General features: G+C 49.6%; 3 protein-coding genes across 9 annotated transcripts in view; 1 reads left to right on the forward strand and 2 right to left on the reverse strand.

The window, feature by feature from the left end:
• Positions 1 to 21,316, forward strand: part of cep85l (centrosomal protein 85, like) — a 36,070-nt gene extending 14,754 nt beyond the window's left edge. For 3 of the 5 annotated variants that reach the window (XM_062467597.1, XM_062467596.1, XM_062467593.1), the window contains 11 exons: positions 4,081 to 4,868; positions 12,038 to 12,123; positions 13,700 to 13,820; positions 14,391 to 14,576; positions 15,804 to 15,956; positions 16,613 to 16,767; positions 16,945 to 17,062; positions 17,159 to 17,209; positions 17,300 to 17,407; positions 18,030 to 18,213; positions 18,559 to 21,316. In XM_062467597.1, the coding sequence (XP_062323581.1) occupies positions 4,081 to 4,868; positions 12,038 to 12,123; positions 13,700 to 13,820; positions 14,391 to 14,576; positions 15,804 to 15,956; positions 16,613 to 16,767; positions 16,945 to 17,062; positions 17,159 to 17,209; positions 17,300 to 17,407; positions 18,030 to 18,213; positions 18,559 to 18,722 (2,114 nt within the window). In that variant the 3' untranslated portion in view covers positions 18,723 to 21,316. The other 2 variants (XM_062467594.1, XM_062467595.1) reach the window with 2 other exon arrangements.
• pln (phospholamban) lies at positions 5,227 to 9,955 on the reverse strand. 2 transcript variants are annotated; one of them, XM_062467598.1, is made up of 4 exons: positions 9,693 to 9,896; positions 9,123 to 9,360; positions 6,963 to 7,375; positions 5,227 to 6,327 (listed from the first exon to the last, which is right to left on the reverse strand). In XM_062467598.1, exons 3-4 carry the CDS (start codon positions 7,118 to 7,120, stop codon positions 6,318 to 6,320), a joined length of 168 nt encoding a protein of 55 aa, XP_062323582.1. In that variant the 5' UTR covers positions 7,121 to 7,375; positions 9,123 to 9,360; positions 9,693 to 9,896; the 3' UTR covers positions 5,227 to 6,317. The 2 variants fall into 2 exon arrangements, with proteins under 2 accessions (XP_062323582.1, XP_062323583.1); XM_062467599.1 differs by lacking the exon at positions 5,227 to 6,327 and adding an exon at positions 6,491 to 6,739 and having other exon boundaries at positions 9,693 to 9,955.
• A 99-nt stretch (positions 21,317 to 21,415) lies between the features above and the next one.
• si:dkeyp-114g9.1 (uncharacterized protein LOC555399 homolog) lies at positions 21,416 to 26,669 on the reverse strand. Of its 2 annotated transcripts, none has more exons than XM_062468511.1 (8): positions 26,290 to 26,669; positions 25,899 to 26,058; positions 25,628 to 25,750; positions 24,980 to 25,237; positions 23,983 to 24,074; positions 23,712 to 23,893; positions 22,382 to 22,551; positions 21,416 to 22,220 (listed from the first exon to the last, which is right to left on the reverse strand). In XM_062468511.1, exons 1-8 carry the CDS (start codon positions 26,554 to 26,556, stop codon positions 22,042 to 22,044), a joined length of 1,431 nt encoding a protein of 476 aa, XP_062324495.1. In that variant the 5' UTR covers positions 26,557 to 26,669; the 3' UTR covers positions 21,416 to 22,041. The 2 variants fall into 2 exon arrangements, with proteins under 2 accessions (XP_062324495.1, XP_062324494.1); XM_062468510.1 differs by having other exon boundaries at positions 25,899 to 26,178; positions 26,290 to 26,667.
• Between the last annotated feature and the right edge of the window lie 170 nt (positions 26,670 to 26,839).

Consider the following 26,839-nt stretch of genomic DNA (forward strand, 5'->3'; position numbering starts at 1 on the left):
CAGGCGTGGGCCTGTTAACGTTAGCGCTCGCGTGCCTGCAGGCTACACCACCTTGACACCTGTTAGCTGGCTAACATAGTTAGCATACTGTACAGGATATGTAATGAACCAAGACAGTGCCTTGGGGGAGAAACACAACTTCTGCAATGTTGGCAATGCACCATACATTGATGTGTGACATGGACAGTTGAACTCTCACTCTCCGAAATTACACACACACACACACACACACACACACACACACACACACTCATAAGCTCACAGGCTTGCCCTCTGACATATTTCCACTTTCTCATTTCACAATGAAACTCAATATGTACACATCTATATACACATACACACTCACGCACACACATACACATACAGAGGAGTGCACAAGGCTGGAGGGTGGGTTAACACGTGTGTGTGCGATTGCTCAACAAGCCTGGTTGGCAGAACATAACATCAGACAGTGTGTTCCCTTAGCAGGGATGATGCTGGCTCTTTCACAAGAACTCCTCCTCCCTTCCCTCTCCTTCAACAACAACCGAACTGTGTTACATGCCGTTGCTCTGAGACTGATGTTGGCGGTCGTTAGTGTTGTGGCGGTCGCTCTGCTTTGGTGGCTGATCTCCTCTTCTTCTTCTCTCCTCTCCTTCTCTCTCCTCCTCTCATCCCCTCACTGCTCTCCTCAGCCCTACTCCGGCTGATAGCTTACCTCCTCCGGGCCCAGTTCCGAGTGTTGCATCATGGCGGTGACTTTATCCCTGTTATATAAGTGGGGCTTCTTTCAGCTAAATACAGTTTGTTTATTCTTCACTCCACGTGGGGCCACCCGGGCCTTGTTCAAATAAACTCGGGACACATCTGTCACCCCCCACCACCACACACGCGCACACACACACCCTCCCCGTGAACTGAATCCTCCATTAGGAGATGCAAGTCTGTCGGTGTGTAGTTGAGGACGTTTTCTTTATATGGTTGTGTACTTGGTTTATTTTGCTTGTGTTTTATATTTGGTAGAGTGCTTTAGTTGCCTCTGTAGGAAGGCAGGCAGACAGACAGATAGGTAGACAGGTTAGTAAACGGATCAAACGGACAGACACACAGCTGTGTTTGACCAGCTGAGTCTGGTTTGGATGTCTGATCGGTCAGTTCTCAGTGTGATCGGTCAGTTCTCCGTAACAGCATTGCTGCCTGGAACAAATGCATCCCAATGCATCACACAGTCGTGTGTGTATCTTTGCGTGTACGTGTGTGTCTGCTTGTACGTGTGTGTGTGACTCGACTCTGAGGAGGCGGCCGACGTTCCGAAGGTAACAGGACGGCTCCAACGAAGCATCGCATAGCGCCACATATCACAACTGAGCACAGCACGCGTGTTATCTGGGACAGAGGAAGGAGAGGACGGAAATAGAGCGAGAGAGGAGGCGAGCGGATGAACGGCGAGGGAGAGAGATTCCTCCATGACTGTGACGGCGACGGGATGAAAGGCCGTGCAGGGAGACGTGAAAGAGGGGGGAGAGAGAACGGAGATAAAGGGGGGGTACGCCGAGGAATGCGGATAGGTTGACCCACATTCCATCGCCATCCTCTCCTCTCCTACATAGTTTCTATTGATTCCCCTTCCCCTGCCATGTGTCTGAGATACCACTGGTAGGTTAGTGTAGCACAACAAGTAGAGCACAGAGGACAAACTCATCCATCCTCCCAGGGACCCTGATCTGGGACATGGTTGTGACTGTTAGTAACCCTTGCATCCATTCCCCCCCCCCCGCACGCCCCCCTCAGACTGTGTGGGCTCCCCCCAGCCTGGGAGCTCCGTCATGGGAGGACTAAGTACTGCCAGCCTCAGGCTTTTATAGGCCTAGTTCTCCTCGCTCTGTCTCTCCCTCCCCCCTCTCTCGGTTTCCGTCTCTCTCTTTTATTCCTTTTCATCCTTCCCTCTATCCTTGTCTCTCTCTCTTTCTCGCTCCCTCCCCCTTCTCTCAGTCCTTTCCCCTCTCTGCAGTAGTTTTAATCAGGACCAGATGAGGTCGGTTTGGGAGGAGGATGACCGTTCAGCTTGTTAAAAGCAGCCAGTTATTAAAACCTTGGCCTCCTCCCCAAAAACCCTCACTTTTACTGTGTCATGAATAACAAACATTGCTGTGTGACGGGTGTGTGCATGCATGCATGCGCGAGACTCCTAATCAAGGCCAGATTTGATCGAGTCTGAACCTCCTACCACACCACAGTTTTCAGGCTCCAACTGCTTCTCAACGCGCCTCTGGGTTAGACCTCGGGTTAGTCTGAGCACCACTCCTAGTCTAAGTATACGCTGCGTTTTACTACGTCTGCTGCTGTTCTGTCATTGGGTCTTCTGCCAGCCTTCTAGTCAACAGCGTCAGAGGGTGTCTCCTCCTGCTCTCTCAACAACTGTATAGGGATAAACTATTATTTTTAGTCTCATTTATTTTTTTCACACTTTCTGTTTGACTTTTTTGCGTTGGCTGTCGTGTGTGTGTGTGTGTGTGTGTGTGTGTCCACGGGAGAGTGGTCTAATGCCAGCAGGTCTGTCTCAGGAATGTGCTGTTTCACAGTCTGAGGAAGCGTGCACAGGCACACACCCACACACACACCCACACACACACACACATTCTTCCCCAGCTGCTATGCATTTGCCCTGACACACAAGTGTTAACAAAGGAGAGCTCTGTTGAGAAGCCTCCCCAACTCTCTACCTCTCGGTTCACTTCTCTATCTTTCCCTTCTTCTCTACCTCTCGATTTATCTCCTTCTCTCTTTTTTGTTTACCTCACCTTCTCTGGGACTGTGAAGAGTCTCCAGAATCTATAATCCTAAAGGCAGTAAAAGGCCTGACTCATCGCTGACCTTTTCAGGATCAAAAGTAGAAAACGTTGTTGTTGGTGAACCCCTCTTCTCCATTAATGGTCAGACGCTACACTTTTCTGACTGTAATAAACCAGTGTTGACTGTCCCATGGCTACATCCATTATACATTCCTACCCCGTCCGGTTTGTGGTTGGTGAATGATTCGGATATGATACGGATCCATCAGGTCAAGCTGTAGACTGACTCGTTACCGTTACAAAACAGATCTTGTCTGTCTACTGACCCTGTTGGTCAGTCATGTGAAACAATTAGCCAGCCTCCAGAGGGTGAATACGGTCAGACAGTGGGTAAAGAAGGGGGGGCTGGGCAGGGGGGGGGGGGGGGGGGGATAGTTAGCTAGTCTGCTGGGGTTAGGGTTGGGGAGGTTTTGTGAGGGGGTAGGATCGAGGGAGAGTGTCGATAACTTTGTCTAGTATTCGATTTTGGGTTAGGTTTGGGCCAGTGTTGGTGGCCGGGGGGAGGGTGCGAAGGAGGAGGGGGGGAGGTGGGGGCGAGGCAGGGTTGGGGGTAGGGATAGGCCAGGGTTGGGGGAGGGTTGGGGGGAGGGTTTGCCCCAGTTGGTCATAATAGACTACTTCCTGTTAGACTGAGAGGGGAACATTTGGGGAGGTGCGATGATGTGTAAACAACCTACTCTAATTGTTGGAATGAAGGGTGATGATAGACAGACACTCACAGCCAATCAGCACTATATTCCCCGATGCTATCTGGCCAACCAGCACCTCGGCCTGGCAAAATGGATCTATACAGAACACACACTTACAACATACACACACCCAGACTTCTTGTTTTCCTAAGAGTGTATCCCAAACTGCTGCATTGCAGAGTTATCTAGTTTAAATGAGATGCATGGAGACACATAGGGACTCTTTGATTTGTCTATTTATGGACCCGGAGCAGAATGGATATGGGCCAGTCATAATACACACACACACACACACACTGACCAACACCAAACACGCACCTCATCCCTGTACCCTATCCTTGCTGCTGTCCAATATCTTTAAATGTGTGTGTGTGTGGCCATTGTCAGGGAGGCAGCACTTCTCATTTATTAAAGAGTTCGTAGAGAAACGGCATATTCCAAATATACGTGTTCCCACCCACACAAACTGTCCCTCCTGCCGTTCCTCTCTCCTTCTCTCCCCAGTGTCTCTGTACTCCTGTCCTAACCTCTCTCTCTCTCCATCTCTCTCTCTACTCCAGATCACTCCAGCTCCAGCACCACCCCCTCCTTCCAGCCCCTGCGCTCCGGGGGGGGCATCCCCACCGCCCACGTCATGCCCTCCCCCTCGCCCTCCTCCAGCTCCAAGCTCTGCGGCCCCTCCACGGGCGTGGCCAGCCCCTGGAGCTCCTCCTGCCAGTTGGCCGCCCCCAGCCCTCCGGATCCCTCTCTGGACATGCAGGACCCTCGTCCCGTCAGGCGCTGGTCCTCCCTGACCCGTCTCTCCGCCCCGGAAAAGACCTGCCCCTCGGGGAGGGCGAGCGGCTACCGCTACGACCCCCACGGCTCCCTGGACCGCGGCTTGCTGTACGGCTACCGCCAGGAGCCTCTAGGGGGCTCCACCACCACCATCACCACCGAGCCCTACCTTCCCCTCACCCAGGGCTTGCAGCTGCGCTCCCCGGGAGCGGACCCCCGCTATCGGTACGACCCGGCCCGGGGCTCCCCGCTGAAGCCCCGGAGTCTGGACCTGGGCTACGGTGTGTTAACCGAGAGCAGAGCTCCAGGGACAGGGGCGGCCGCCAGCCTGGTGCTGCCCAGCCAGAGAGGCCTGCCGCTGGGACACCAGGCTCCGGGAGGCTCCCCCATCCAGCCTGCCGTCCGGACCCAGATGTGGCTGAGTGAACAGATGGAGTACCGGCCCGATCCGGAGGCCTGCGGCGGCGCCGGCCCCGCGCGGAACGGACCGGAGACGGGAGGGGGGCTGTCGGCGTGGCAACAGGAGCAACAACAGAGGGAGAGGTTGCGGCAGGAAGCGGAGATAAACCAGGTGAGAGGGGAGGAAGGAAGGGAGGGAGGGAAGGAAGGAGGCATGGAAGAAAGATGGAGGGAAAGGGAGAGAGGGGAAGGTTGATAGCAGTAGAGATGTAGAACAGGCCGTTTGGACGGGTCTGTGCCTCCTGGCAGCTCATACATGGGTCTCTGTCTCCCCCTTGTGGTGGAAGAGGTACATTACCTCTGGGACCTGCTAGAGTTCACTCACGTTCCTTCAGTGCCCCAAAAAATAGCTTTCCTCCAAAACATTCCAGTGTCCAATTACAAATGAACCAGTTATTGGTATCAATGAAATATATTTGTGGTCCGCTGTTGAGTGGAGGTTTGTGACTGAATGAAAACAGACCAGGTCCTCACGTTGTAAATCTTAACTATGATCCAGTCTTTTTATTTGTTAGTGTCTTACAGCAATTGAGGAACGCAGAAAGATGGAAATGTCAAACTGTTGCTTCTGGGAATTGTAGTATCGCTGTAGTTCCAGAGTGGACTAGGGATGTGACTTCCTGCTTTATTGGAACAATATGTGAAGGGTGAGACACAGTTACCCATGAGCCTTTGTGTATTTTGCTTAAGTAAATTGGAATGGATAAATATGCATGGAATGCCCAACTGGATGACAAAATAAGCAAAATTTTGTCTCTAAGTGGCTTTATGTCCACATACTTGGTTGTCTTTATGTAGAATTGAACTGGAAACACTAATAGTAGCTAACCCTAACAGTTAGCTACTGTTGTTACTGTTGGGGCAAATTCTGTAACAACAGTATCTGTTGCTATTGGAGACAAATTCTCTCTGGTCCCATGAAATCCAAACTCCTGCGTTGTGGTGACATTGTTGTCTCAACCTTGATATATTCAGCCTAGCTTTAGCCTTATATTCGGCAATATAGTAGTTTTGATATCGTCAGCGTGTGTGACATCAGTGTGTGACGGACTGCACAAGGACATCAACATCAGTGTGTGTGACCCAAGGAATCATTCGATCGTGTCCAAATCAGTGTGTGACATCAAAATGTGACATCACCGTGTGCTACAGCACAGAGAATTAGAATGTGTGACATCATTGTGACAGGGTGATGCTGGCTTTGCATTAGCAATGTAGCAGTCATGCATGCCGTGTGTGCTAGCTAGCAGAAGATGATGAACTGTGTTGCTACTTATTGTCACACAGCTGTTTGAAACCCCGAAACAGCTCTAGACTCTGACGTTGTGTAATCTGTGCTCCTCCACTGTTCCATATGTGGGCTGGAGCTGATTACTGGTTAGGCTAGTTGCAGCTACATCAAGGATATGACATCACTGGATGTGAGGTCACGGTTCGCACAAGCGTGACCAGGAAGTCGAGCAGCAGATTGAGACGGCATTGTGTCATTTGCATCCTGACGGGACGGTACTCTATGGGGCAGAAGATTGGTGCATGGATGGATAGATGGTCATTGGTTCAGCTACAGTGGTCTGTTTGGAGAAAGAAGGGGCCAATGAGACACCGACACACAAACATACACACACACATGCATACACACACACATGCATACACACACACATGCATACACACACACACACAAACATATATACATACATACACACACACGCGCGCACACACACACGCACTCAATAATCAGGTTTTCCATTGCCAGTTTATTGAAGCAGTGTGTCAGTGGGCTGTTGACATTAGTTGTGTGGTTGCATGCAGGAGGAGAGCATGGATAACAGACAAACGGCAGTGGTGCCCCCTAGTGTTCAGCATCATACCAGCCTGGCTCTGTCATGGCCTCCACACCCAGGCAGTGACAGAGGGGACCGTCCAGGCTCCTGTGTTAGCAGCTATGGTGTCGTTAGACCTGGACAGGTGCCTGGTTATCCATGCCTAGTGGGATTAACGCAGCTGTCTGATCTCACAGATACCCTTCAATCCAAACCACAATTTAGAATCTATTATTCTATAAACAGATCATCTCAATGACCCCCCCACCACCCACGCGCACACACACCCCTCCTCCCCAATCAGCCCAACCTCCCAAAGATCCACCCTGGTTGCCCAGGACCCCAGCCCCTTCCCCTCCGTCCCCCTTCCCCCCCGCCCCGCTCACATGAGCAGGACGATGATGTAGATGAGCAGCAGGCAGATGAGGATGAGGCAGAAGTTGACGAAGAGCTCCTGCATGTTCTGCCTGGCCTGCGGAGGAACCTCCACCGCCATGGACGCCCGCCTGAAGGCCGAGCGGGTCATGTGCTGCACCTTCTCCATGTGGTCTGGCTGCCGGGCTGGAGGGGGGGTGGTTCACGTAGCGGGATGCTCGTAGCAGGGGGGGGGGGGGGGGGGGGGGGTCGTAGGTGGTGAAGGCCTGTGGGGACGGCCTGGGCTACGCTCGCTGGTGAGAGAGCAGGTGCGGCAGCCCCCTCTGGTGGCGGCGGGAGGTCGGCGCAGGCGTGTCAGGGGAAGCGGGAGGGCCGAGGTGGAGTCTGGGGGGGGTGAGGGAGGAGGACCAGAGATCCGGGTGACCTAGGGGGTTGGGACGAGGGGGGGTGGGGGGGGTTGGGGGACAGCAAATAGATGGACAGTTAGCACCGTCGAATTAATAAGCAAGGACACTCAGGCTGTGCCCCAGTCTGTCTAATGACAGACTATCTCTCCAGCTCCAGCTAAGTGCCCTGGGAGGGGGGGGGGGGTGCAGTTAAATCCCCCCCCCCCTCCCCACCTACATACCCCAGCTACATACCTCCACTAGGAACCAGGAGGTATTCTTAGGCCTGACCTTTGCCTGTCTCACTGTGTGTGTTTGTGTGTTGAAGAGGATCTCTAGTATCCACTCCAGAGTAGGCCTGACCTGAGAGGCCATGAGGGGGGATTCTGGGTAATGGGGGTGAGGCTCAGGACCCACCCTTGTCACATGACCCGGGTCAGATTGATAACACACAGCGGCATCGCTGACCAGGAGGAAGGGCTTTCAGCACCACAGGCTCTAGAGGGCTGGGAGTCAAGTAGTGATAAGACACACACACACACACATATAGACACATACAGCCACGTCGGAGAATGATAAATTCATTAATCTCCCCCCTGGCAACCCTAACCCTGTCACCAAGCCCTCTGCTAACCTCATGGTCAGTTAGGGTCATACTGGAGGCTGAAGGCGCCTGGCAACATACCGATGGACCACAGTCCCATGGGTGCGAACTGTGAGTCAAATCAAGTTCACCTTCATATACTTTCTGATAGCCCGGGTCAGGCAACAGACCCCAAGCTGGTTCAAACTAAGCTGTGTCTCTGGAAAGTTTCTCCCAAGATGGGCTTAATCTCCCCATCCCACCCCCACCCAACTGGCACTAATAAAGTTTAAATCAAGCATACTTAAGCTATTTGAAATGAAACCACTGACAGACATGAGGTATGAGGGGTGTGTTTGCTTTAAACCTCTGCAGTGTTTCTAAGAGGGAACTGCCAGAGGGAGTTACTGAACAGAACCTAAAAAGGAAGCATTTCGGAACAGAGGATTCCCCAGCCAATAATGTGAATGTTTTTGTTTCTAAACTGTCTCTTGGCAAACGTTGTGAGTGTGTGTGGGGTTAGGCGTTTAGAGGAGGGAGGTCTCAATTGAGCTTGGCCCCTCTGTTGAGCTTTCCATGATGGCATCAGCTAGCAATGTTTTGTGTGTGTGTGTGTGTGTGTGTGTGCGCGCGTGCGTGTTTTTCAGTGTTTTTTCCTGACCAGAGACAACATTAGTGCAGCCAAAGGCTAATGTCTCTGCCAGTACAAAACAAACCAAAACTGATGACAGGTCAATGGACAAGTGTTGGCTGGTTGGGGTGTGTATGTATACACGTGTGTGTGTGTGTGTGTGTGTGTGTGTGTGTGTTTGCCATGTCATTTTAGTCTACAGACTCTCTTTTGTTCATCACTCATTTCAGTCAATGCAAAGTCCAGTTCTGTTCTGAATGCAAATGTATTCTAGTAAGGGAACAGCGCTGTTAGCTTTTTATACCAGTAATGTAGTTACCTCTTCTAAGTGTAAGTTTTGCATGTAACAGTATACCGTGCACTGAATGAGAATATTGGTTTAAAGAGGACGTAATTACATGCTAATGAAGTATGAAACATTGTAACACATTTGAACTCCTAACCAGTGTCTGTGGCTCGTCAGCATGTCCTCATCCTGTAGAGAGGAACACGGCTAAACTAACAGCCCGGGTGGCTGACTGGACCAGAAGAGGCTGCAGGGTTGGGGGGGTTGTGGAGGGGCTAGTCTTACCTGCTTTAGAGGACAGGAGGTGGAGAGTTGGAGGAGGAAGGTGGAGAGGCTGCTTAATGCCTGCTGCTCCTGGCTTGGCTGCTGGCTTGATGGCTGGAGGTCTGCGATGGGCGAGCTGGTCCCAGAGTCCTGGTCTGGCTGTTGGTGAGGGTGAAGTACTGGTCTGGTCTGGTCTGAAATGGTTAGTCTGGTGTGGACTGCCTGTGTGTCAGGCGAGGTTCTGGTCTGGACCCAGACGCTGGGCGTAAGGCGTGGAAAACAAGAGGGGCGGAGAGAAAGAGGAACGGAGGGAGAGAGAGAGCGAAAGAGAGACAGCAGGAATGGGGCGGGAACAAAAGAAGGATGGGGAGTGAAGGAGGAAAGGGATGTGCAAAATAAAAAAAACAGGAGAGTCCCGAACAAGATATTATTAATTTTTTTTTGAATATCCGGAAACAATGTCTATCTTTGAGCTCACGTTGGATGAATGTTTGAGGGATAACAGTCGTGATACTGTTTTAATACTTTGTAGTCTGCAATAGTGAATTTGCATTTGTGTGTGAGAGAGTATGTGACCCCTGCCTCTGTTACCTCAGACCAGCGTGTCGGCTCCAGTCGTTGGCGCAGGAAGACGGGGGCCTGATTCCGGCGGTGCCGCAGGGTAGGGTTAGGGTCTGTCAACGGAGCGAGTGCAACAGGATAGCAAGGAGCTGGCTGAGAAACTGGTACACCTAAGAGGAGAAATGCAGGGGGGTCCAGGATCAGCATCACTACTGAGAAGGAAAATAAAGGAATTGGCCCGCTGTAGAAGGTGGCAGGGCTGGAACCGAGGACTGGAGGAGCGAGGGCCGTCACCAGAGAAGGGAGATTAGGACTGGAAAGACCTGGATTTACCGACTGAACCCCCCCCCGCCCACGCCCGAATGCCCGAATGCCCGCACCCCGCGGACACACGCTCCCCCACACACGCGCATACACACATACAGACTGCCCGAGCTGTCTTTGTCCCTGTCCTCTATGGCCTTGCCTCTCCTCTCTCCATGCTGTGCCATGGTAATCACAGACATAATCACCCCCCTCTCTCTCTCTCTCTCTCTCTCTCTCTCTCTCTCTCTCTCTCTCTCTCTCTCTCTCTCTCTCTCTCTCTCTCTCTCTCTCTCTCTCTCTCTCTCTCTCTCTCTCTCTCTCTCTCTCTCTCTCTCTCTCTCTCTCTCTCTCTCTCTCTCTCTCTCTCACTCACTCACTCACTCACTCACTCACTCACTCACTCACTCACTCACTCACTCACTCACTCACACACACACACACACTGTCATTAGTTAGCATGGCCTTCTCTGGAGTTGGGTTTGACCTTCTGCATTCTCAGCGTGTTTTATGGATAAAGCGGCCATGTTTGTGTGTGTGTGTGGCAGATGATAAATATCTTCATATCTGAGACACACACACACACCTCAGAGGAGAGACCGGTTATTAGAGTGCAGTAAAGTGAGTCTGGCGAGCAGGTTGGGAATACAGCAGGTTGATGTGACCTAGAGGGCTGTTTGAGAGGGCCCCACGTCCACACATTCACACATGCAGCTGAGATCAGCCGTGCCGGATGTGTGAGGGTGTGAGGGTGCAGTAGCAGGGCCTCAGTCTGTGGAGGAGGGGAAGGTTCCAGATGTTCACAGTAGATGTCTTAGCTGGTCAGGAACGAAGGAGAAGCATGTAAGAAGATTCTGCCGGGGAGTTGAAGTTATCCGAGCACACACACTCACTCACTCACTCACTCACACACACTCACACTCGTTGGCTACCGACTGTCTGGCGACACCAGAATCCCACCCCACCCCCCCTCCTGCAATCCTCTCTATCTGCTCTCTTGACATATTTGAGCTTGTCTCTCTCTCTCACACACACACACAGTGAGTGATTGGCATGGCTACGTTAGGTTTAGCACCAGGCTCAGGCAGAGCCGGCCACCATTTTTTCTAAAGCCTAAAACTGGCAGGTGCGTAGCCCTCTCTTTAAACCACACCCCTGGTAAGCTCTGTAGCCACGGCAACTGTGAACTGGTAAAAATACCTCGTCAATCAAAACCTCCGTCTCACACAGCCTCACTGCCCCCCCCCCCCCCTCACACACAGATGATTGAAACCAGGTGTCGTGCACGTCGCTTGTCCCTAGATCCCTTCCACAGTCCAGCCTATTTATAACCCCCATTGTTGAGACCTGTTTTGTTGAGGCCTGTTTTGTTGACCTGTTTTGTCGAGGCCCGTTTGGTCGACCAAACTGTACGAAACGGATGCAAAGCACCCTCTCCGAATAGCTCAGGGTGGAAGAGTGTCTCCGGGAGCGTAAATGTGAATGCAGAAGCCTCCATTCGCCCCCCCCCCCCCCCAACCCCCCTGAGTGGACACCCTCTCCTGCCCCTGGCAGAGTGGCTGGGAGGACCTGTACATAGCCTGTAATGGAGGCTCTCAGCTGGGCTCTTAGAGGGGGTGTAGGGAGAGTTCTGGGAATGGCCTCCTCCATCTGGAAGCCTACAGATAAGCCCACGCACACTCTCATAGAATCATAGACACACACACCCACACGTATACATTCTCACGCACAGCCCCATCTCACACACGTTGTCGCTCACACCATGCCGGCGCTGAAGGGACTCCTAGGAAAGGGGTAGTGGGGGTCGGAGGGGGGGGGGGGGGTCGTGGAGATAAGCCTGATGTGACAGGGGGGGCGGGGGTGAGTGAGTGAGGGTGGAGGCCTCAGCCACTGGGAGCGGGACAAGGACAGTCTCTGAGGGAGACCGGAACCTTCCATTCTCGCGGCATCTCTCCGTTTATATGCTAGACCCACCAAAGGAGAGGGGATGTTACGAGGGTAATGGTGATACCCCTGAAATGAGGGGTGATGACGCTGATGATGAACCCTGTGTTTTTGTGTTTCCCTTCCAGATGCTCGCGGGGACGTCGCTACCTGTCAACACTCTGGTGAAGATTAAAGAGGGTCTGCTGAGGCAGAGAGAGCTGGAGATCGACAGGTACTTACCCACACGCACATGTGTGCACACACACACACACACAAATGTCAGTACACACACACACACAAGCTAACTCACCTGCCGATGGGCCAAGCAGTGACCTTGAGCAGATTGTCAGTGTGACTGCAAGCAGCCATGCACACCACAAGTGTCCTCTTTCAGACTGTCATTAACTGTGTGTGTGTGTGTGTGTGCCATAGCCAGGGTGACCTACGGTTTTAGTGGAGGAAGTCCAGCCAGGTCTGCAGACAGGGAACATCACCCTGTCTCTTGGCCACTAGAACCAGGATTAACGTGACACACCAACAATGCTTTGAACTGCAGCTGTGTGTGTGGGGATGGGTGTGTGTGCGTGTTGGTGTGTGTGTAAATGAGACAACATGCTGGGCATCCGCCAGCAAATTAACAGTTTCCTGGTGTGACACAAGCAGTGAGAAACAACCAATAAGCTTGGTAACAGTTTTACAGTTGACACTCATCAGACGAACTACATCGGTTTCGTTAATGGACCCTAATAAATGGAAGCTACACAACTACACACCCTCACACACACACACACTCACACACACACTCTGGCACAAGCACATAGCCACCCTCTTACACTGCATTTAGTATTCTGAGATTTATTCTGTAGCATTTATCAGCACTCTCGTTTATTTCTGTCGGCAGAAAAGCCAGCCCATAGCAAGGAAGCACGCACACACACATTACCAAATCATAATAAATGTGACATTTTACTGGGGTAAATTCTATGCGTCATCCATTTTCTGTGCATGGGCAGATGGATGGTACTTCTACAGACACACAAACACACACACAGACACACACGCACACACACAAAGTCCTCTGGAGAGATATTAAAGTGGTGGCAGAACAGCAGCCTTCATCTGTCAGTTCACTAGAATTGTAGGACTCAGGACATAGTAGCCAAGCTCAGTGCCTGTTCAGAAGTGAGTCTGTGGAGATACAGGCAGCAAGTTTTGTTCTAGCCTGTCCACTAGTGTTGAATCATATAATGAATAACACAGAAGGCCATCAGACAGAAGCAGTAGATTGCTGTTCAAGAGTCAATTTGATTTCCTCACCGTGATCACCAGACAGAAACAGCAGATAGTCTATTCGAGTGTAATCAGTTCTCTGTGTTCACCAGACCGAAGCAGAGATGGCCTATCCCAGAGTCACAGGGATGTTGGCTGTTTACCAATCCACGTTTTTCTCCATTCTTGTGTTCTTGCGAACTCGTTTGACGTAATCTTTCATTGCCCAAGAACGGTTCCAATCCAAAGAACACAAGTCACCAAGAACGCCCAAAATACCCGCAAGTGTTCTTGATTCGCCCCTTTTATTGAGGATGCAGAGAACGCATCTGATTTCCCAGAAGTCCTTGCAAGAACACACGCATCTCAAATCGTTCTCCGTCCTCGCGGTCTTGCAAGACCGTTCTCGCTAGACGCTTGGCAAGAACGTTCTTCTCACGTCTCACGAACGTTCTTGGCTGGAGTTCTTCTCAAGAACACAAGTACGTTCCTAGCGTTCTTTGGATTGATAAACGGACGTTATCTCTTTGTGCTTCCAGGCAGAAGCAGCAGATCTTGCAGCTGCATGCGCGGATCAGGGAGAACGAGCTGAGAGCCCAGCAGGTCCTCCAGAGCCAGAGAGGGCGCTGTGATGAGCCCTACCTGCTGAAAACCACCAAGGTAAACCGACCAGAGGAACAGCCAATGAGTTATTACATTTAGTCATTTAGCAGACGCTCTTATCCAGAGTGACTTACAGTAATTACAGGGGCATTCCCTCAAGGCAAGTAGGGTGAAGTGCCTTGCCCAAGGACACAATGTCATTTGACACGCCGGGAATCAAACCGGCAACCTTCTGATTAATAGCCCAAGTCCCTAACCGCTCAGCCATCTGACTGTCTTACACTGGGAGGCTCCATCATCCTGTGTCATTCTATAGAAACACATGAAAACACTTTGTCTTTTTGAAACTTCACTTCTTTCCGAAGGAATAACTGTAGTGCTTTTTGTGTTGTGTATTCTACTTGAAACACTGTAAACCAACACTATACCTTACCAGTCCTAGCCCACTACTAACATACTACTAACTGGGTTGTATTGTTGTTTATTATTTATCTACAGTATATTTGTGTTAGCGCAGAGTAGTTTATGGTTTGAGTGTCTTCTCACCTCAGAACACTATTTAATGCTTTTGACTGGTCATCTTCAGACACAACACAACACTATCTAATGCCTCTGATTGGTCATCAGCAGGAGCCGTCATACGACATGCCGCTGGTCCCGCCCCTGCAGGTGTCTGATAGGCCGCTGTGCTGTGAGGGGGGGGAGCTTGGCAGGAAGCTGGCGGCCGCGGAGCTGGAGGTCATCCACCTCAATGAGTTCCTGAAGCAAAACGCCCAGAAGTACGCAGAGGACATCAAGAAGCTGGAGGAGAAGGTACCATACCTGTACTACAGACCTCATTCTGACCTGTACTACAGACCTCATTCTGACCTGTACTACAGACCTCACACTGACCTGTACTACAGACCTCATTCTGACCTGTACTACAGACCTCACACTGACCTGTACTACAGACCTCATTCTGACCTGTACTACAGACCTGATACTGACCTGTACTACAGACCTGATACTGACCTGTACTACAGACCTCACACTGACCTGTACTACAGACCTGATACTGACCTGTACTACAGACCTGATACTGACCTGTACTACAGACCTGACACTGACCTGTACTACAGACCTGATACTGACCTGTACTACAGACCTGATACTGACCTGTACTACAGACCTGACACTGACCTGTACTACAGACCTGACACTGACCTGTACTACAGACCTGACACTGACCTGTACTACAGACCTGATACTGACCTGTACTACAGACCTGATACTGACCTGTACTACAGACCTCACACTGACCTGTACTACAGACCTGATACTGACCTGTACTACAGACCTCACACTGACCTGTACTACAGACCTGATACTGACCTGTACTACAGACCTGATACTGACCTGTACTACAGACCTGATACTGACCTGTACTACAGACCTCACACTGACCTGTACTACAGACCTGATACTGACCTGTACTACAGACCTGATACTGACCTGTACTACAGACCTGATACTGACCTGTACTACAGACCTGATACTGACCTGTACTACAGACCTGATACTGTCCTGTACTACAGACCTCATACTGACCTGTACTACAGACCTGATACTGACCTGTACTACAGACCTGATACTGACCTGTACTACAGACCTGATACTGACCTGTACTACAGACCTCACACTGACCTGTACTACAGACCTGATACTGACCTGTACTACAGACCTCACACTGACCTGTACTACAGACCTCATACTGACCTGTACTACAGACCTGATACTGACCTGTACTACAGACCTGATACTGACCTGTACTACAGACCTCATACTGACCTGTACTACAGACCTGATACTGACCTGTACTACAGACCTGATACTGACCTGTACTACAGACCTCATACTGACCTGTACTACAGACCTCATACTGACCTGTACTACAGACCTGATACTGACCTGTACTACAGACCTCATACTGACCTGTACTACAGACCTCATACTGACCTGTACTACAGACCCTCTACGTGTGTACATTCTGCCCCCCAGATGAAGACTCGTGATCGCTACATCAGCAGCCTGAAGAAGAAGTGCCAGCGTGAGAGTGAGCAGAACCAGGAGAAGCAGCAGCGCATCGAGACCCTGGAGAAATACCTGGCCGACCTGCCGTCCCTGGACGAGGTCCAGACACAGGCCCAGCAGGTACACACACACTGTCACACACTGTCACACACACACTCACGCTGACACAGACACACTGACACACACCAACACTGTCAAACACACACACTGTCACACACAGACACTGTCACACACACACACTCTCACACACACACACACAGCACAGAAACTACACATGCTTGCATGCAAACACGCACACAAACTAATGACGCTTGGATGAAAACACTCCACACATACACATAAACTACATAGGCTGGCATACAAACACACACACACCTCTGATGTGAACAGATGGTGTACAGCAGCCTGATTGGATCAGACGGTTGTTTAACTCCACTGGCTGTTAAACTCTTCAGCACAGATTTTTTCTCCTCTTTCTCTCGGCATGATAATTTGATTGAATACTCAATCAGTTTAATTTACCTGCAGATAGTAATTAATTTGTTGGCATGGTGGTGTGGTATGCAATCTGACCACCAGATGTCGATAGTAATCAGCAGGTGTGGGAATAAAGACACACACAGTTTAGGCGTGTTGAGTGGAGTGTGTGTTTGCATACTTCTGTTGCACTTTCTATATGCACTATTGGTCGGTCGCTTCGGATAAAAGTGTCTACTAAATGAGGTAACTGTAAATACTAACGTCCCTGTGTGTGTGTGTGTGTGTGCGCGCTCTAGCTGGAGGAGGTCCAGAAGAAGGCGGAGGGTCTGCAGGAGCAGGTGAGCCGCCTGGAGCAGAGCCTGGAGGAGGAGCGGAGCCTGCTGCGGGAGAAGGAGGCGCTCATGGAGACCCAGGGGAAGAGGGAGAGGGAGCTGATGGCTGCCGTTCACAGGTAGGAGCGCCGCACTGCCGCACTGTCCGGTTACTTGAAAATGTGCTCTTTAAAACGTTTCATGGACCGGTCTTTCAAGGCCGGCGAAGAAGTATTTCAAGGCGGGTGAACAGGTACAAAGTATTGTCAGGTTTTAATACGTCGGGGGTGCTTGATGTGCGTCACTGTGCGGCCCAGTCTGCAGACCAAGGTGGAGCAGTGTCTGGAAGACGGTGTGCGGCTTCCCATGATGGACCTGAAGCAGCTGGAAGCAGAGAACAGTAGACTTGTAGAGCAGCAGGAGCAGAGCAGCAAGGTTAGACACACACACACACAGTCTTTTGAGGGTTTCTCAGTGAGAGGTGTGTGTGTGGTGCTAGATGCTGATGGGGTCTCTGTGATTCTCCTCTAGCTGATAGCCAATCAGAAGAAGCAGATAGAGGAGCTGACCCTGGAGCTGATGGTAAGACTACTTACACACGCAAACACACACGTAACCTTGGACAGTGGCCCCCAAAACTGTAGTTTACCTGAATTGTGTGTGTGTGTCCAGGCAGCAGAAAGGAAACTACAACAGGAGAGGAGATTATCTGAAGAGCTCCAGTGTCAGCTACAGGAGAAGGAGGAGGACCTGACCTCCCTCTCCAGAACCCTGCAGGAGGTATGCTACCCTGCACACACACACACACACTGCACAACCCTGCACACACACTGCACCCCACTACACTCCACTATACCCCTCATTAGAATTCTGTTTCATTTTTAATCTTGCGGTCTCAAGGTAAAGTACATGAGATGTGTCAAGAGCTGAACTTGTGCATGTTTGAGCCTGTCACACGGCGAGCGCGCGTGCGTGTGTCTTTGAATGGAGGATGTCGAGCGTTTCTAGCACATCGAGATGAGCGCTTACACACCCTCTCTTTCACTTACACGCGCACAGAGCCTAGCCCGGGCACCATGCATTATCTAGCTGACAGGGACACAAGAGGCAATTATCAGGTCTGCCTGGGAGAGCATGGGGGGTGGAGAGATGAGGGCATGGTGGGGGGTGGGGGGGGGGGGTGCAGGAAAAGAGGATGGATGAAGGGGGAGGGAGCAATGGACAGATGAAGGAGGAAGTGACTAGCTATATAACTGGTTATTAAATGACTAACGGACCTAGAAAAGCTGAATGCTCTTTAACTGTACCCTATCTTTGTTGCCTGTAGCACTGAGCTGGAAAGGATACTATGTGTGTGGTGGTGTTGGTGCGGTTCATCAGTATGTGAATGTCCCTGTCGCAGAACCAGAGGCAGGTGGAGGAAGGGGTGTTGGTGCGCCCGGCGTCCGGGAGCCAGGGGACCGAGGCTGGGCCCCTGCTCAGGGAGATGTCCTTGTGTCTGCTGGATCTCCAGGCCCTCTGCAGCATCCTCACCCAGAGGGCCCAGGGCAAGGAGCCCAACCTGGCACTGTTACTGGGCATCAAGTGTGAGTACACACACATCCACACACACACACTGTTACTGGGCATCAAGTGTGAGTACACACACATCCACACACACACACTGTTACTGGGCATCAAGTGTGAGTACACACACATCCACACACACACACTGTTACTGGGCATCAAGTGTGAGTACACACACATCCACACACACACACGAGAGAGAGAGAGAGAGAGAGAGAGGCTGTCCAGGCTGTCAAGACCCCTGCAGCTCCACTGAATACATTCACTGGGACTGCAGAAGGAACTGTCCCCACACACACACAGTTTGTTGCTAGCTACGAGTCTGTGTGCTATCGTCATGCTAACCGCTCTCTCTCTCTCTCCAGCGATGAGCGTGTCGGGGGAGGAGAACGACAACGTGGGTCTAGAGGAGGGGCTGAAGTCCAAGCTGTCCGAGGTGGGACAGCTGCGGAAGGACGTGGACGCCCTGAGGACGGCCATCTCCGACCGCTACGCGCAGGACATGGGGGACAACTGTGTGACGCAGTGACGCGCCCCTCGCCGACAGGGGGCGCTGCCGCCACACGCGCGCTCCCTCTCTCTCTCTCCCCTCCCGAGGCACCACCCTTCCTCCGCCTCTCTCTCTCCTCGTCCAAAGAACTCTGGCACAGACCTGGAAGTCTGGTTCTATAAAGGGAAAAAGAAACTAGGTACCAAGACTTTGTGTATGTGTGTGTCTACACCCAGGCGTGTGTGGAAGTATGTATAGGGAGTTTTTCCCCCACCCTCCCCATTCTATGTGATGGAGCGACACAGTCTTCAGCTATTTGAATGTAGGGCTAAGCTGTGAATCGGGTTAGCATGGCAGGGTCAGTCATCTGACCTCACCGCGCTTCCTGTATGTCCACCGATGGACGAAACTCTTGTTGGATCACGGACCTGTCTCAGAGTGGACAGACTTGTTCATTCGAACCCTGGCTCTCCTGTGTGCGCTCACACCAAAGTGTGTTGATATGTGTGTTTTCTTTTTTTAGACGCTCCCTGCCCAAGCCCCTCCCACAAAATCCCAGCCAGTAGGAAATGACTCTGCTGCTCCGTCAAGTGCCTTTCTGTCTGACAGAGATCCCACAAATCAGAATCTTCCTCCATAAAACGTCACCTACTGAAACATGTTGTCAAATCACAACCCCCCCCCTAATAAGCCCCGCCTCCCCACAGTGTGGAGTGACTCAGCCTTTCTCAACATGACTGTCTGTACATTAACTTCCTCTCTCCCCCCTTGCTTCCTGTTTAGACCTTTCTGATGTCGTCAGATTGTGTGTGTGTGTACCTGAGTTGGTGTATGAAGTGTGCTTTGTGACTGGAGTGCAGGGCGTCTTAAAAGGGGGGGGGGTCATGATTCTTGGGTTTTAAATTCCTGGCGACACCCCTGCTGTACTGTTAAGTGAAATGGGGAGCCCCTGTTATGATCTCATACATAAGGAAACTGCAGTAGATCTGGGTGTTGCTCGTCCCTCGGGGGAGACCACCATCGGATGCTTAGTAAGCTGCTGCTTGACAAGCAATATTACTGGACTCTGTTAAAAACCAGGTTAGGAACTAACCTTCAGGTAACATTCAGGGGTCTTCTCAACCAAAACAGCTATTCAGGAACCAATGACAGGACTGACCATAGCATATCGCTGTCACCGGTCTCCAAGACTATAACTGAACAGAGAAACATACAATATATACACACATGTAGAAGCACAGATAGGCCTTGACGTTAGGTCAGGTAGCATGTAGATCTAACTCAACAGGTTTGTATGTGTGTGTTCACCGGGATGACCCGGGTGCAGAAGGTTCTCGAAATATCTTTGCTCTAGATGAGTGACCCAGCAGCCTTATAGGTCCAGCGCTTCTTTAAATCTGTGGATGTCGCCCTATCACTTTACCCCATCGCCCCTCCTCCCACGGTGACCAGAGAGAAATACTGATCTCTAGTCTTCTACCAGAATTAACCATGGGAACCAGTCATGACAACCAGCACAGCACTCGTTTTCTATCGGGTCATAAACACTTTTGAATTCCAACTTTAGATACTGTATATACAAAAAAGGGGGGGGGTGGAAGTCTTTATAGCCTGGTGTTTTAAAAGTAGCCTTTGTTTTGTAAAAAAAAGTACATTGTGTTTTCGCATGGACTATGTTTGTCATGAGCATGGTTAGAAACCCTCCCTCAATTATTAACCAGTTATGCTGAGAAAGAGGCAGATTTGATAAGTTAATGGTGGGATAGCATTATAATTGAGGTATTCTCTATGCAACTATGGCACCCACCAGCACATTACATTCAGTAATTATTCAGATTAGAATGTAATCCTTCTCCCGTGCCTTTCATATCTATGCAGTAGAAGTCTGCTTCCCATTGTGGATTGTATAGTCTGGACTAGAGCAGCATATTAAAGTATGAAGGTTAGTCCTGCTGACACTGTAAATTGTACAGTCTTTTTTTTTTTTTTATGGCCGTCATAAAGCCATAGGCACAAACAATGCATTGGCATGTCCACTCAGGTATAAGCCGAAGTGGCTGCCGTACCTGGTAGGAAACCTGGCAGATGATTGTACCGTAGATGCTCGGATGAACTGGACAACCAAGAATCGCTGCTGAAGCTAAACCAAGTTATGTGGCGACAAGAGGTTCACATTTGAGGCAAAACATTAACATTCTAGTAAGAAAAGCTTGGACACTTTTGCATATGTCACAATGTTGAGCTTGAAATATGAAAGTGTACAGCTATTATTGATTTCCATTTGTCCTCCATGTAGAGGTCTAGAGTGAGAACTTTTCTGAAGACTGTATAAAAGGGAAATGTGTCAGTGTGTAACAGACGCGTCTAAAAAGGGAGAAAGCATGGTTGTCTTGGCTGGTTCTCTCTACGATACAAGCTGCTGGCTGGCCTCCAGACTGCGTAGGAATCTGGTTTCATAAATTATAATATTGTTCGAAGCTTTTTAGTTTTGCAGCTAGAATTTATGAATGCCAAAGGTCTATTTATATATATATAAAATGTTCCTAAAAGTATTAACAAGTATTTTTCCATTTTCAAGAAGGGGTTTGAGCTCAAGTATTTGTACAGATGATAAATAAAATATTTTTCTAGGATTGTGTGTGTGTGTGTGTGTACACATTTCTACATCTCCCACCCCAATTAGCCCAACCCCCCCTCCATCCCGATCACCCATCACCAATGGGACCAATCTCTCCAGTTAGAGAAGTGTTTTATTGGTTCCACTAGCAGCAATGCAGGTCCCCAGACCTCAATCTTAATTAGCCTCCAGCAAACTTGGAGGTTAACATTGATTTACTGTCACAAATGCAGTCTGATTACGTTAATATGGATACAGATCAATAAACAAAACACAAGCTCCCAAACACTGGCATATTAAAAAAGGGATCTAGAAAAATCTTTAGAAAGGTTCTTACATTATAGGGAGGTACACAGTCTATTACACTCTAATAATGACAATTTGGTGTCAAGTTCACTTTCCAAAAAGTTTTCTAAAAAACTGACCAACATAGAAGTAGATCTAGATAATGGATAAAAAACACTAGTTTAAAAAAATAAATAAGGGTTTTAAAAAGTGAGTGCATCAAGTCCAGTTATAAAAATCTAAAAAGTATTTTAACCGTCTACTGGGCATGCCAAGGGCCACAGTGTGTAGCTCAATGCATTAGCTCATTAGCTAGCTCCCCTGGGAGTTACCAGGCCTAGAGCAAGAACGTCCATCTCTGAAGCAGCCTACAGTGGCCCAGATTGAGGATACCTCCAACATGAGGTCATAGTTTGACCTGGCAGTAGTTCAGCGGGCAGACGTTCCACCAGCAGGCTAGCTAGCTTGTTCCAGACTGTGTCCAGGGTTGAGGCAGCGGTAGCAGGCCAGGCCAGCCTGAGCATACTGCAGGACCAGGCCTTTCACAGCCTCTAGGTACAGCTGCTGGCCAGAGTTCAGGTACAGCCACACCACCCTGCTCAGCTGGGCCGACACAGAGTCCCCATGGAGGCTGTCTGTGGGGAGAACGAGGAAGAACAAAAAAAAAAAAAAAAAGTGTCAGTATAACCCATGTGGACACACACAACAAAATGGAGATGCACACCAACCTTTACAGGATGGAGCTTCAATCAAAATCAACGATCCCCCTCACTTGGTTTTGTGGCGGTGTCGTTACCTTGTGGTATCTTGTGGTGGTACTCCAGCAGGCTGTTGAGGGGTTCTGGCAGCAGCTGTTGAACCCAGACGTTCTCCTCCAGGTGGATCCAGTCATGGACCAGCCTCTTCCTCTGGAGGAAGCCCTGGACATGGTTCAGGTACACCGAGTTACCCGACACCATGTACAACCTAGAGAGTACGGGGTCACATGGATAAACAGTTTGATTCCGGCCAAATGACATGCCGCCTGACAATCCACCAAACAATGGTTGAACATTTAAAAAGCCTGCCAGCCTTTGCCATCTGTTGAGGGCAAATTGTATTCAAAAGGAAATCCAATTTTGATGCACAAAAGGATGAAGGGTTTCGGAGAGGACAGATGGGCATTACGCAGCATGAATCAGTGAATGGAACCTTGGAAGGTTACATCTCGTGGAGAACAATCATGCTATGCAATAAATAAAAAATACACAAGTCTCAAGAGGGGCCCATTGCTTTGTAGAAAATGTAGTGAAGTTCAACACAACCTTTGCATCTATTCAAGGCAGGCTAACAGACAAGAATCTGGAAAGTTCTGGTTTCAGACCATTAGGAACAAGCCATGGGAGATTGGATCAATGTGATTGGTTTTTAGTGACCTACAGTACCATCTTGAACTTCAAACAGCTCATCAACATCAACATCGTCTGTGCTGCCTGCAGCCACTGTGTTTGAAGCTGCAAATGCTGCCCTGGTACATCTCTCCCTCCATCTCTACTTTCAGGCTTCAAAGACCACCTCTCTCTCTCTCAAGCATGCTCCTCCATTCCTTCTAGAGCAGTGGTTCTTAACCCTGTCCTCAGGGAACCCCTGTCCTGCATGTTTTAGATGTTTCTTGGCTCCAACACACCTGATTCAAATGCATGTTCGTTACCAGGCTTCTACAGAACTAAATAACGACCCATGTATTTGAATCAGGTGTGTTGGAGCAGGGAAACATCTAAAACATGCAGGACAGGGGTTCCCTGAGGACAGGGTTAAGAACCACTGTTCTAGAGAGCAAGACAGCTAGGCATACTGCATAGGAACACATTGGTGAGAAAATATGAATATCCGCCACTTTATTCCTACATTTGTATGCATACTGTGCATAGTGGGGGAAATGGCTCAGGTTAAAGTAGCCAGGACACCAATTCTACGCCTAGGCAAGGCCTGGGGTTACATCCTTATTCATTACCACAACAAAAACATTACTGTGAGGTTCCCAGTGCTGTTCCTGAACAATTACTGGAAGAGTGAAGGGAATCATACATGCATAAAACATATATAAAAGGGGTACCATAGTATGGGAGTGTTCCTGTGAATCTTACTTGTAGTAGGGCAGGCTCTCAATCATCCTCCAGTTGACATAGTTGGCAGCAGTCTCCTCCAGGGTGCAAACCCGGGTCATCTGGACCTTGGCAACCTGCCAGAACCTCTGGTGCTCCACCACCTTGTCCTGCAGCTCTCGGCGTAACACCAAGTACACTCCATCCAGGGTGTCCTCATATACCTGCAGCGCACACACACACAGAAGCTGTACAGCAAGATTCCATCAATGGCAACTTAAGAGTTGTTGGTTTGTTGCCAGTTTTTTTTTACCTTCCTGCGTTTAAGACGACCCCAGTCACGGCCGAGGATCCAGGCAACCAGAGACCTGCACATGGAGAAGTAGCCTTCCACTGACTGGATACCTTGGAAAGGGACGGGCGGAGAGGGAGAGAGAGAGAGAAAAGATAGGAGAATACAAGAGTAAGATGGTAGAGAAAAGAGGGTTGAATACAAGAGTAAGATGGTAGAGAAAAGAGGGTTGACATGAAAGAGGAGCCAGCAGCTCTTCAGAGCACCATGCTGGGCCTGTGGATCATTGTGGGCTTTGTAGTCTTTGTAGAAGGGTTGTCATCAGACTACAGACAGGCAGAGCAGTCAAGCACTGCTCCACAGGGGTCGAGGAGAGCATTATATATATATATATATATATATATATATATATATATATATATATATATATATATATATATATATATATATATATATATATATATATATATATATATATATATATATATATATATATATATATATATATATATATATATATATATATATATATATATATATATATATATATATAGGTTAGACTACTAGTTCACAATACAACCATGGAAGAGGTACAGAGGGGTTACAGGGATTACTCTGGTAGCAGTTTCATTAATCTGAAATTGTCTGCCCAAGTCTGTACACCTGGGCTACATTCATGACTCAGCATTACGACCCCTTTTGTTTTCAACTGGTAGGCATTTGTATAAAGAAATATCAAAGCAAATAGTTGAATCAAATAACAGCATGCCACTCATCTTCACGGGGCACTAACCCATTTTGTACAGACTCATGTGGAAAGCTCTGAAGCGCCTGGAGTAAAGTTCCGCCAACTAACTTCTAAGTGGCATCGACAGTTCACACACACTCCTAGGCTTTTTCCCCAGTCTGCTTTTTTTGGCAGCAAAGAAGTTTGGGAAGAGCTCTCCAGATTGGTCAACTGAAAATACATAATCCCACGGTCAAACAAGCCTGCTCTCCCAAATGCCCAGCTACTTACCCAGAGTCTCGTCTCCATGCGCTAGTCTGCCCCTCCAGTAGTCAGCTGTAATTGGATGGAGCGAAGCCAGGTACCTGACGTCACACAGGGTCCCGCCCCAGGTCGCCACCTTAGTCTTGTTGTGACGTCGCCATTGGAGGAAGACCGAGCGGAGCTGGCGGTCAAAGGGTGGGGGCTGACGGAACAACCAATAGGAGAAGAGCCACTGGAATCGGCACTGAGTATACTGGTGGAAAAGGGTCTCCAGTTCTGTATGATCTGGGGAAAAAAATTGTGAATATTTGTTGATTTCAACTGATATCATCCATACTACAGCAACCTCTGAACCCAGGAAACCAACGTGAGTGAGGCAACAGACTGATGAGGTTAATGCAGAAGCGCAACTAGTCCCAGCATCCCTGATGCTCCTCCGCAGGGAGAAGTGCCAGAGCTCCCCTCATGTTGGATTACAGAGCCCATCTTTATCCTGCACGGGTCCAGTCATGCTGCGTCTTCGTCCACACTCAATATGATAGGAATCTACTTCAATAGTGTATCAACTCCCAATATTACAGGAAAATAACTGTGTGGAAATATGACTCATGTCTAGGGAGAATGATGTTTCAGATGCAGTTTCCCTGTGTGTGTGGGTGTGTGATATTAACCCACCATGGCAGTGTTGCTTGTTGAGAACATGCTGATAGACCCGGGCAAGGCCTCCATGTTGTTCCACAGCCAGATCATGGAGCTCCTTCCACTCAAACTTCATCAATTCATCCTCTTCGTCCTTATCTGGATATACAAAACATCGCTGGGGTACATGGCAACAATGCACCCAAAAAAAACCTTCCTTCAAAATATTAACTACCAGAATAGCCCCAGGAACCACTAAAGTTTGATCAGTGGGAAGAAGTCAACCTGAACACAAAACATGAGTCACCTTTGACTTTTTCCTCCAGTACATCCGCCTCCAACCCCCACAGTTCCTGGATGTCGGCCGAAGGCAGCCTCACGGAGGGCAGCGGCACGGTCGCCTCCACGACTAGCCACTGGGTCCAGTACCGCTGTGGCGGAAAAGGAACCTCAGCGAACAGCCGCTCCTGCATTGAACGGTTGCAGTGTAGGTTCCTGAATAGCGTCCGCCACATAAAGAGCATGCGGAACGCGGCCTTGGCCGTTATTGAGCACGTAGCTGTGGCAAACTGGACCCCGAACGACACCTGGCAACAACATAACTCAATGCACGCGAGTTCAGAATTTCCGATATTACACCACAAACCAGTGGCCCCCCATGTTTTATGTTGCTGACTTTTGACTGCCACATTACCTACCTGGAAGTGTTTTTTCCAGAGCGAGTTGCAGGAACAGACTCGGAAGAGGGTTTTACACGTGCTCCCCACACGCAGCAGAGAAGTTGGGTCAAGCTTACGCAGGATAAAGATGAAGATCTCTTCGCTCAAGTTCATCATCCCGATATCTGAGCCTCCACTCGTGTACTCCCACCGCTTGTTATCTTCTCCTGCCTCTTCCGAGATCGCGGACATGAGAGAGAACTTTTCCTGCAACTCGTCCTCCCAGCTGACGTCGTCCAGTTCCATGTTTGGCTGGTGCTACCAGTTGCCATGATGGGGAGCAGGTTATCATGTTGGAACGTTCCATTGTGTTCTAGTGGGGGGAAGTTGACAGGGCACACCCTGACACACCTGGGCTACGAATGAGAACCTTGATTTAGGTGTCGTTACGCTCAAGGTGGTGGAGTAAAATATAGTCTACATGCGGGAAGGTCGGAACAATCCAATAAGGGTTAGGTTATAACTATTTTATAGTAGCTAATTGACAGCAGAGGTGTAAGTTGTTGTTGCAATATAGCAGTAGGCTATC

Source organism: Osmerus eperlanus, chromosome 8 (assembly GCF_963692335.1).
Source record: "Osmerus eperlanus chromosome 8, fOsmEpe2.1, whole genome shotgun sequence".
In the NCBI taxonomy this organism is placed as follows: Eukaryota; Metazoa; Chordata; class Actinopteri; order Osmeriformes; family Osmeridae; genus Osmerus; species Osmerus eperlanus.

Coding starts and splice junctions, on each gene's coding strand:
- si:dkeyp-114g9.1 (XM_062468510.1), bottom strand. CDS start 26,556: ATGGAACTGGACGACGTCAGCTGGGAGGACGAGTTGCAGGAAAAGTTC. Junction 25,751..25,898: donor ACTGGAGGAAAAAGTCAAAG/GTGACTCATGTT, acceptor TTGTATATCCAG/ATAAGGACGAAGAGGATGAA. Junction 24,075..24,979: donor GCATGGAGACGAGACTCTGG/GTAAGTAGCTGG, acceptor TCCCTTTCCAAG/GTATCCAGTCAGTGGAAGGC.
- pln (XM_062467598.1), bottom strand. CDS start 7,120: ATGGAGAAGGTGCAGCACATGACCCGCTCGGCCTTCAGGCGGGCGTCC.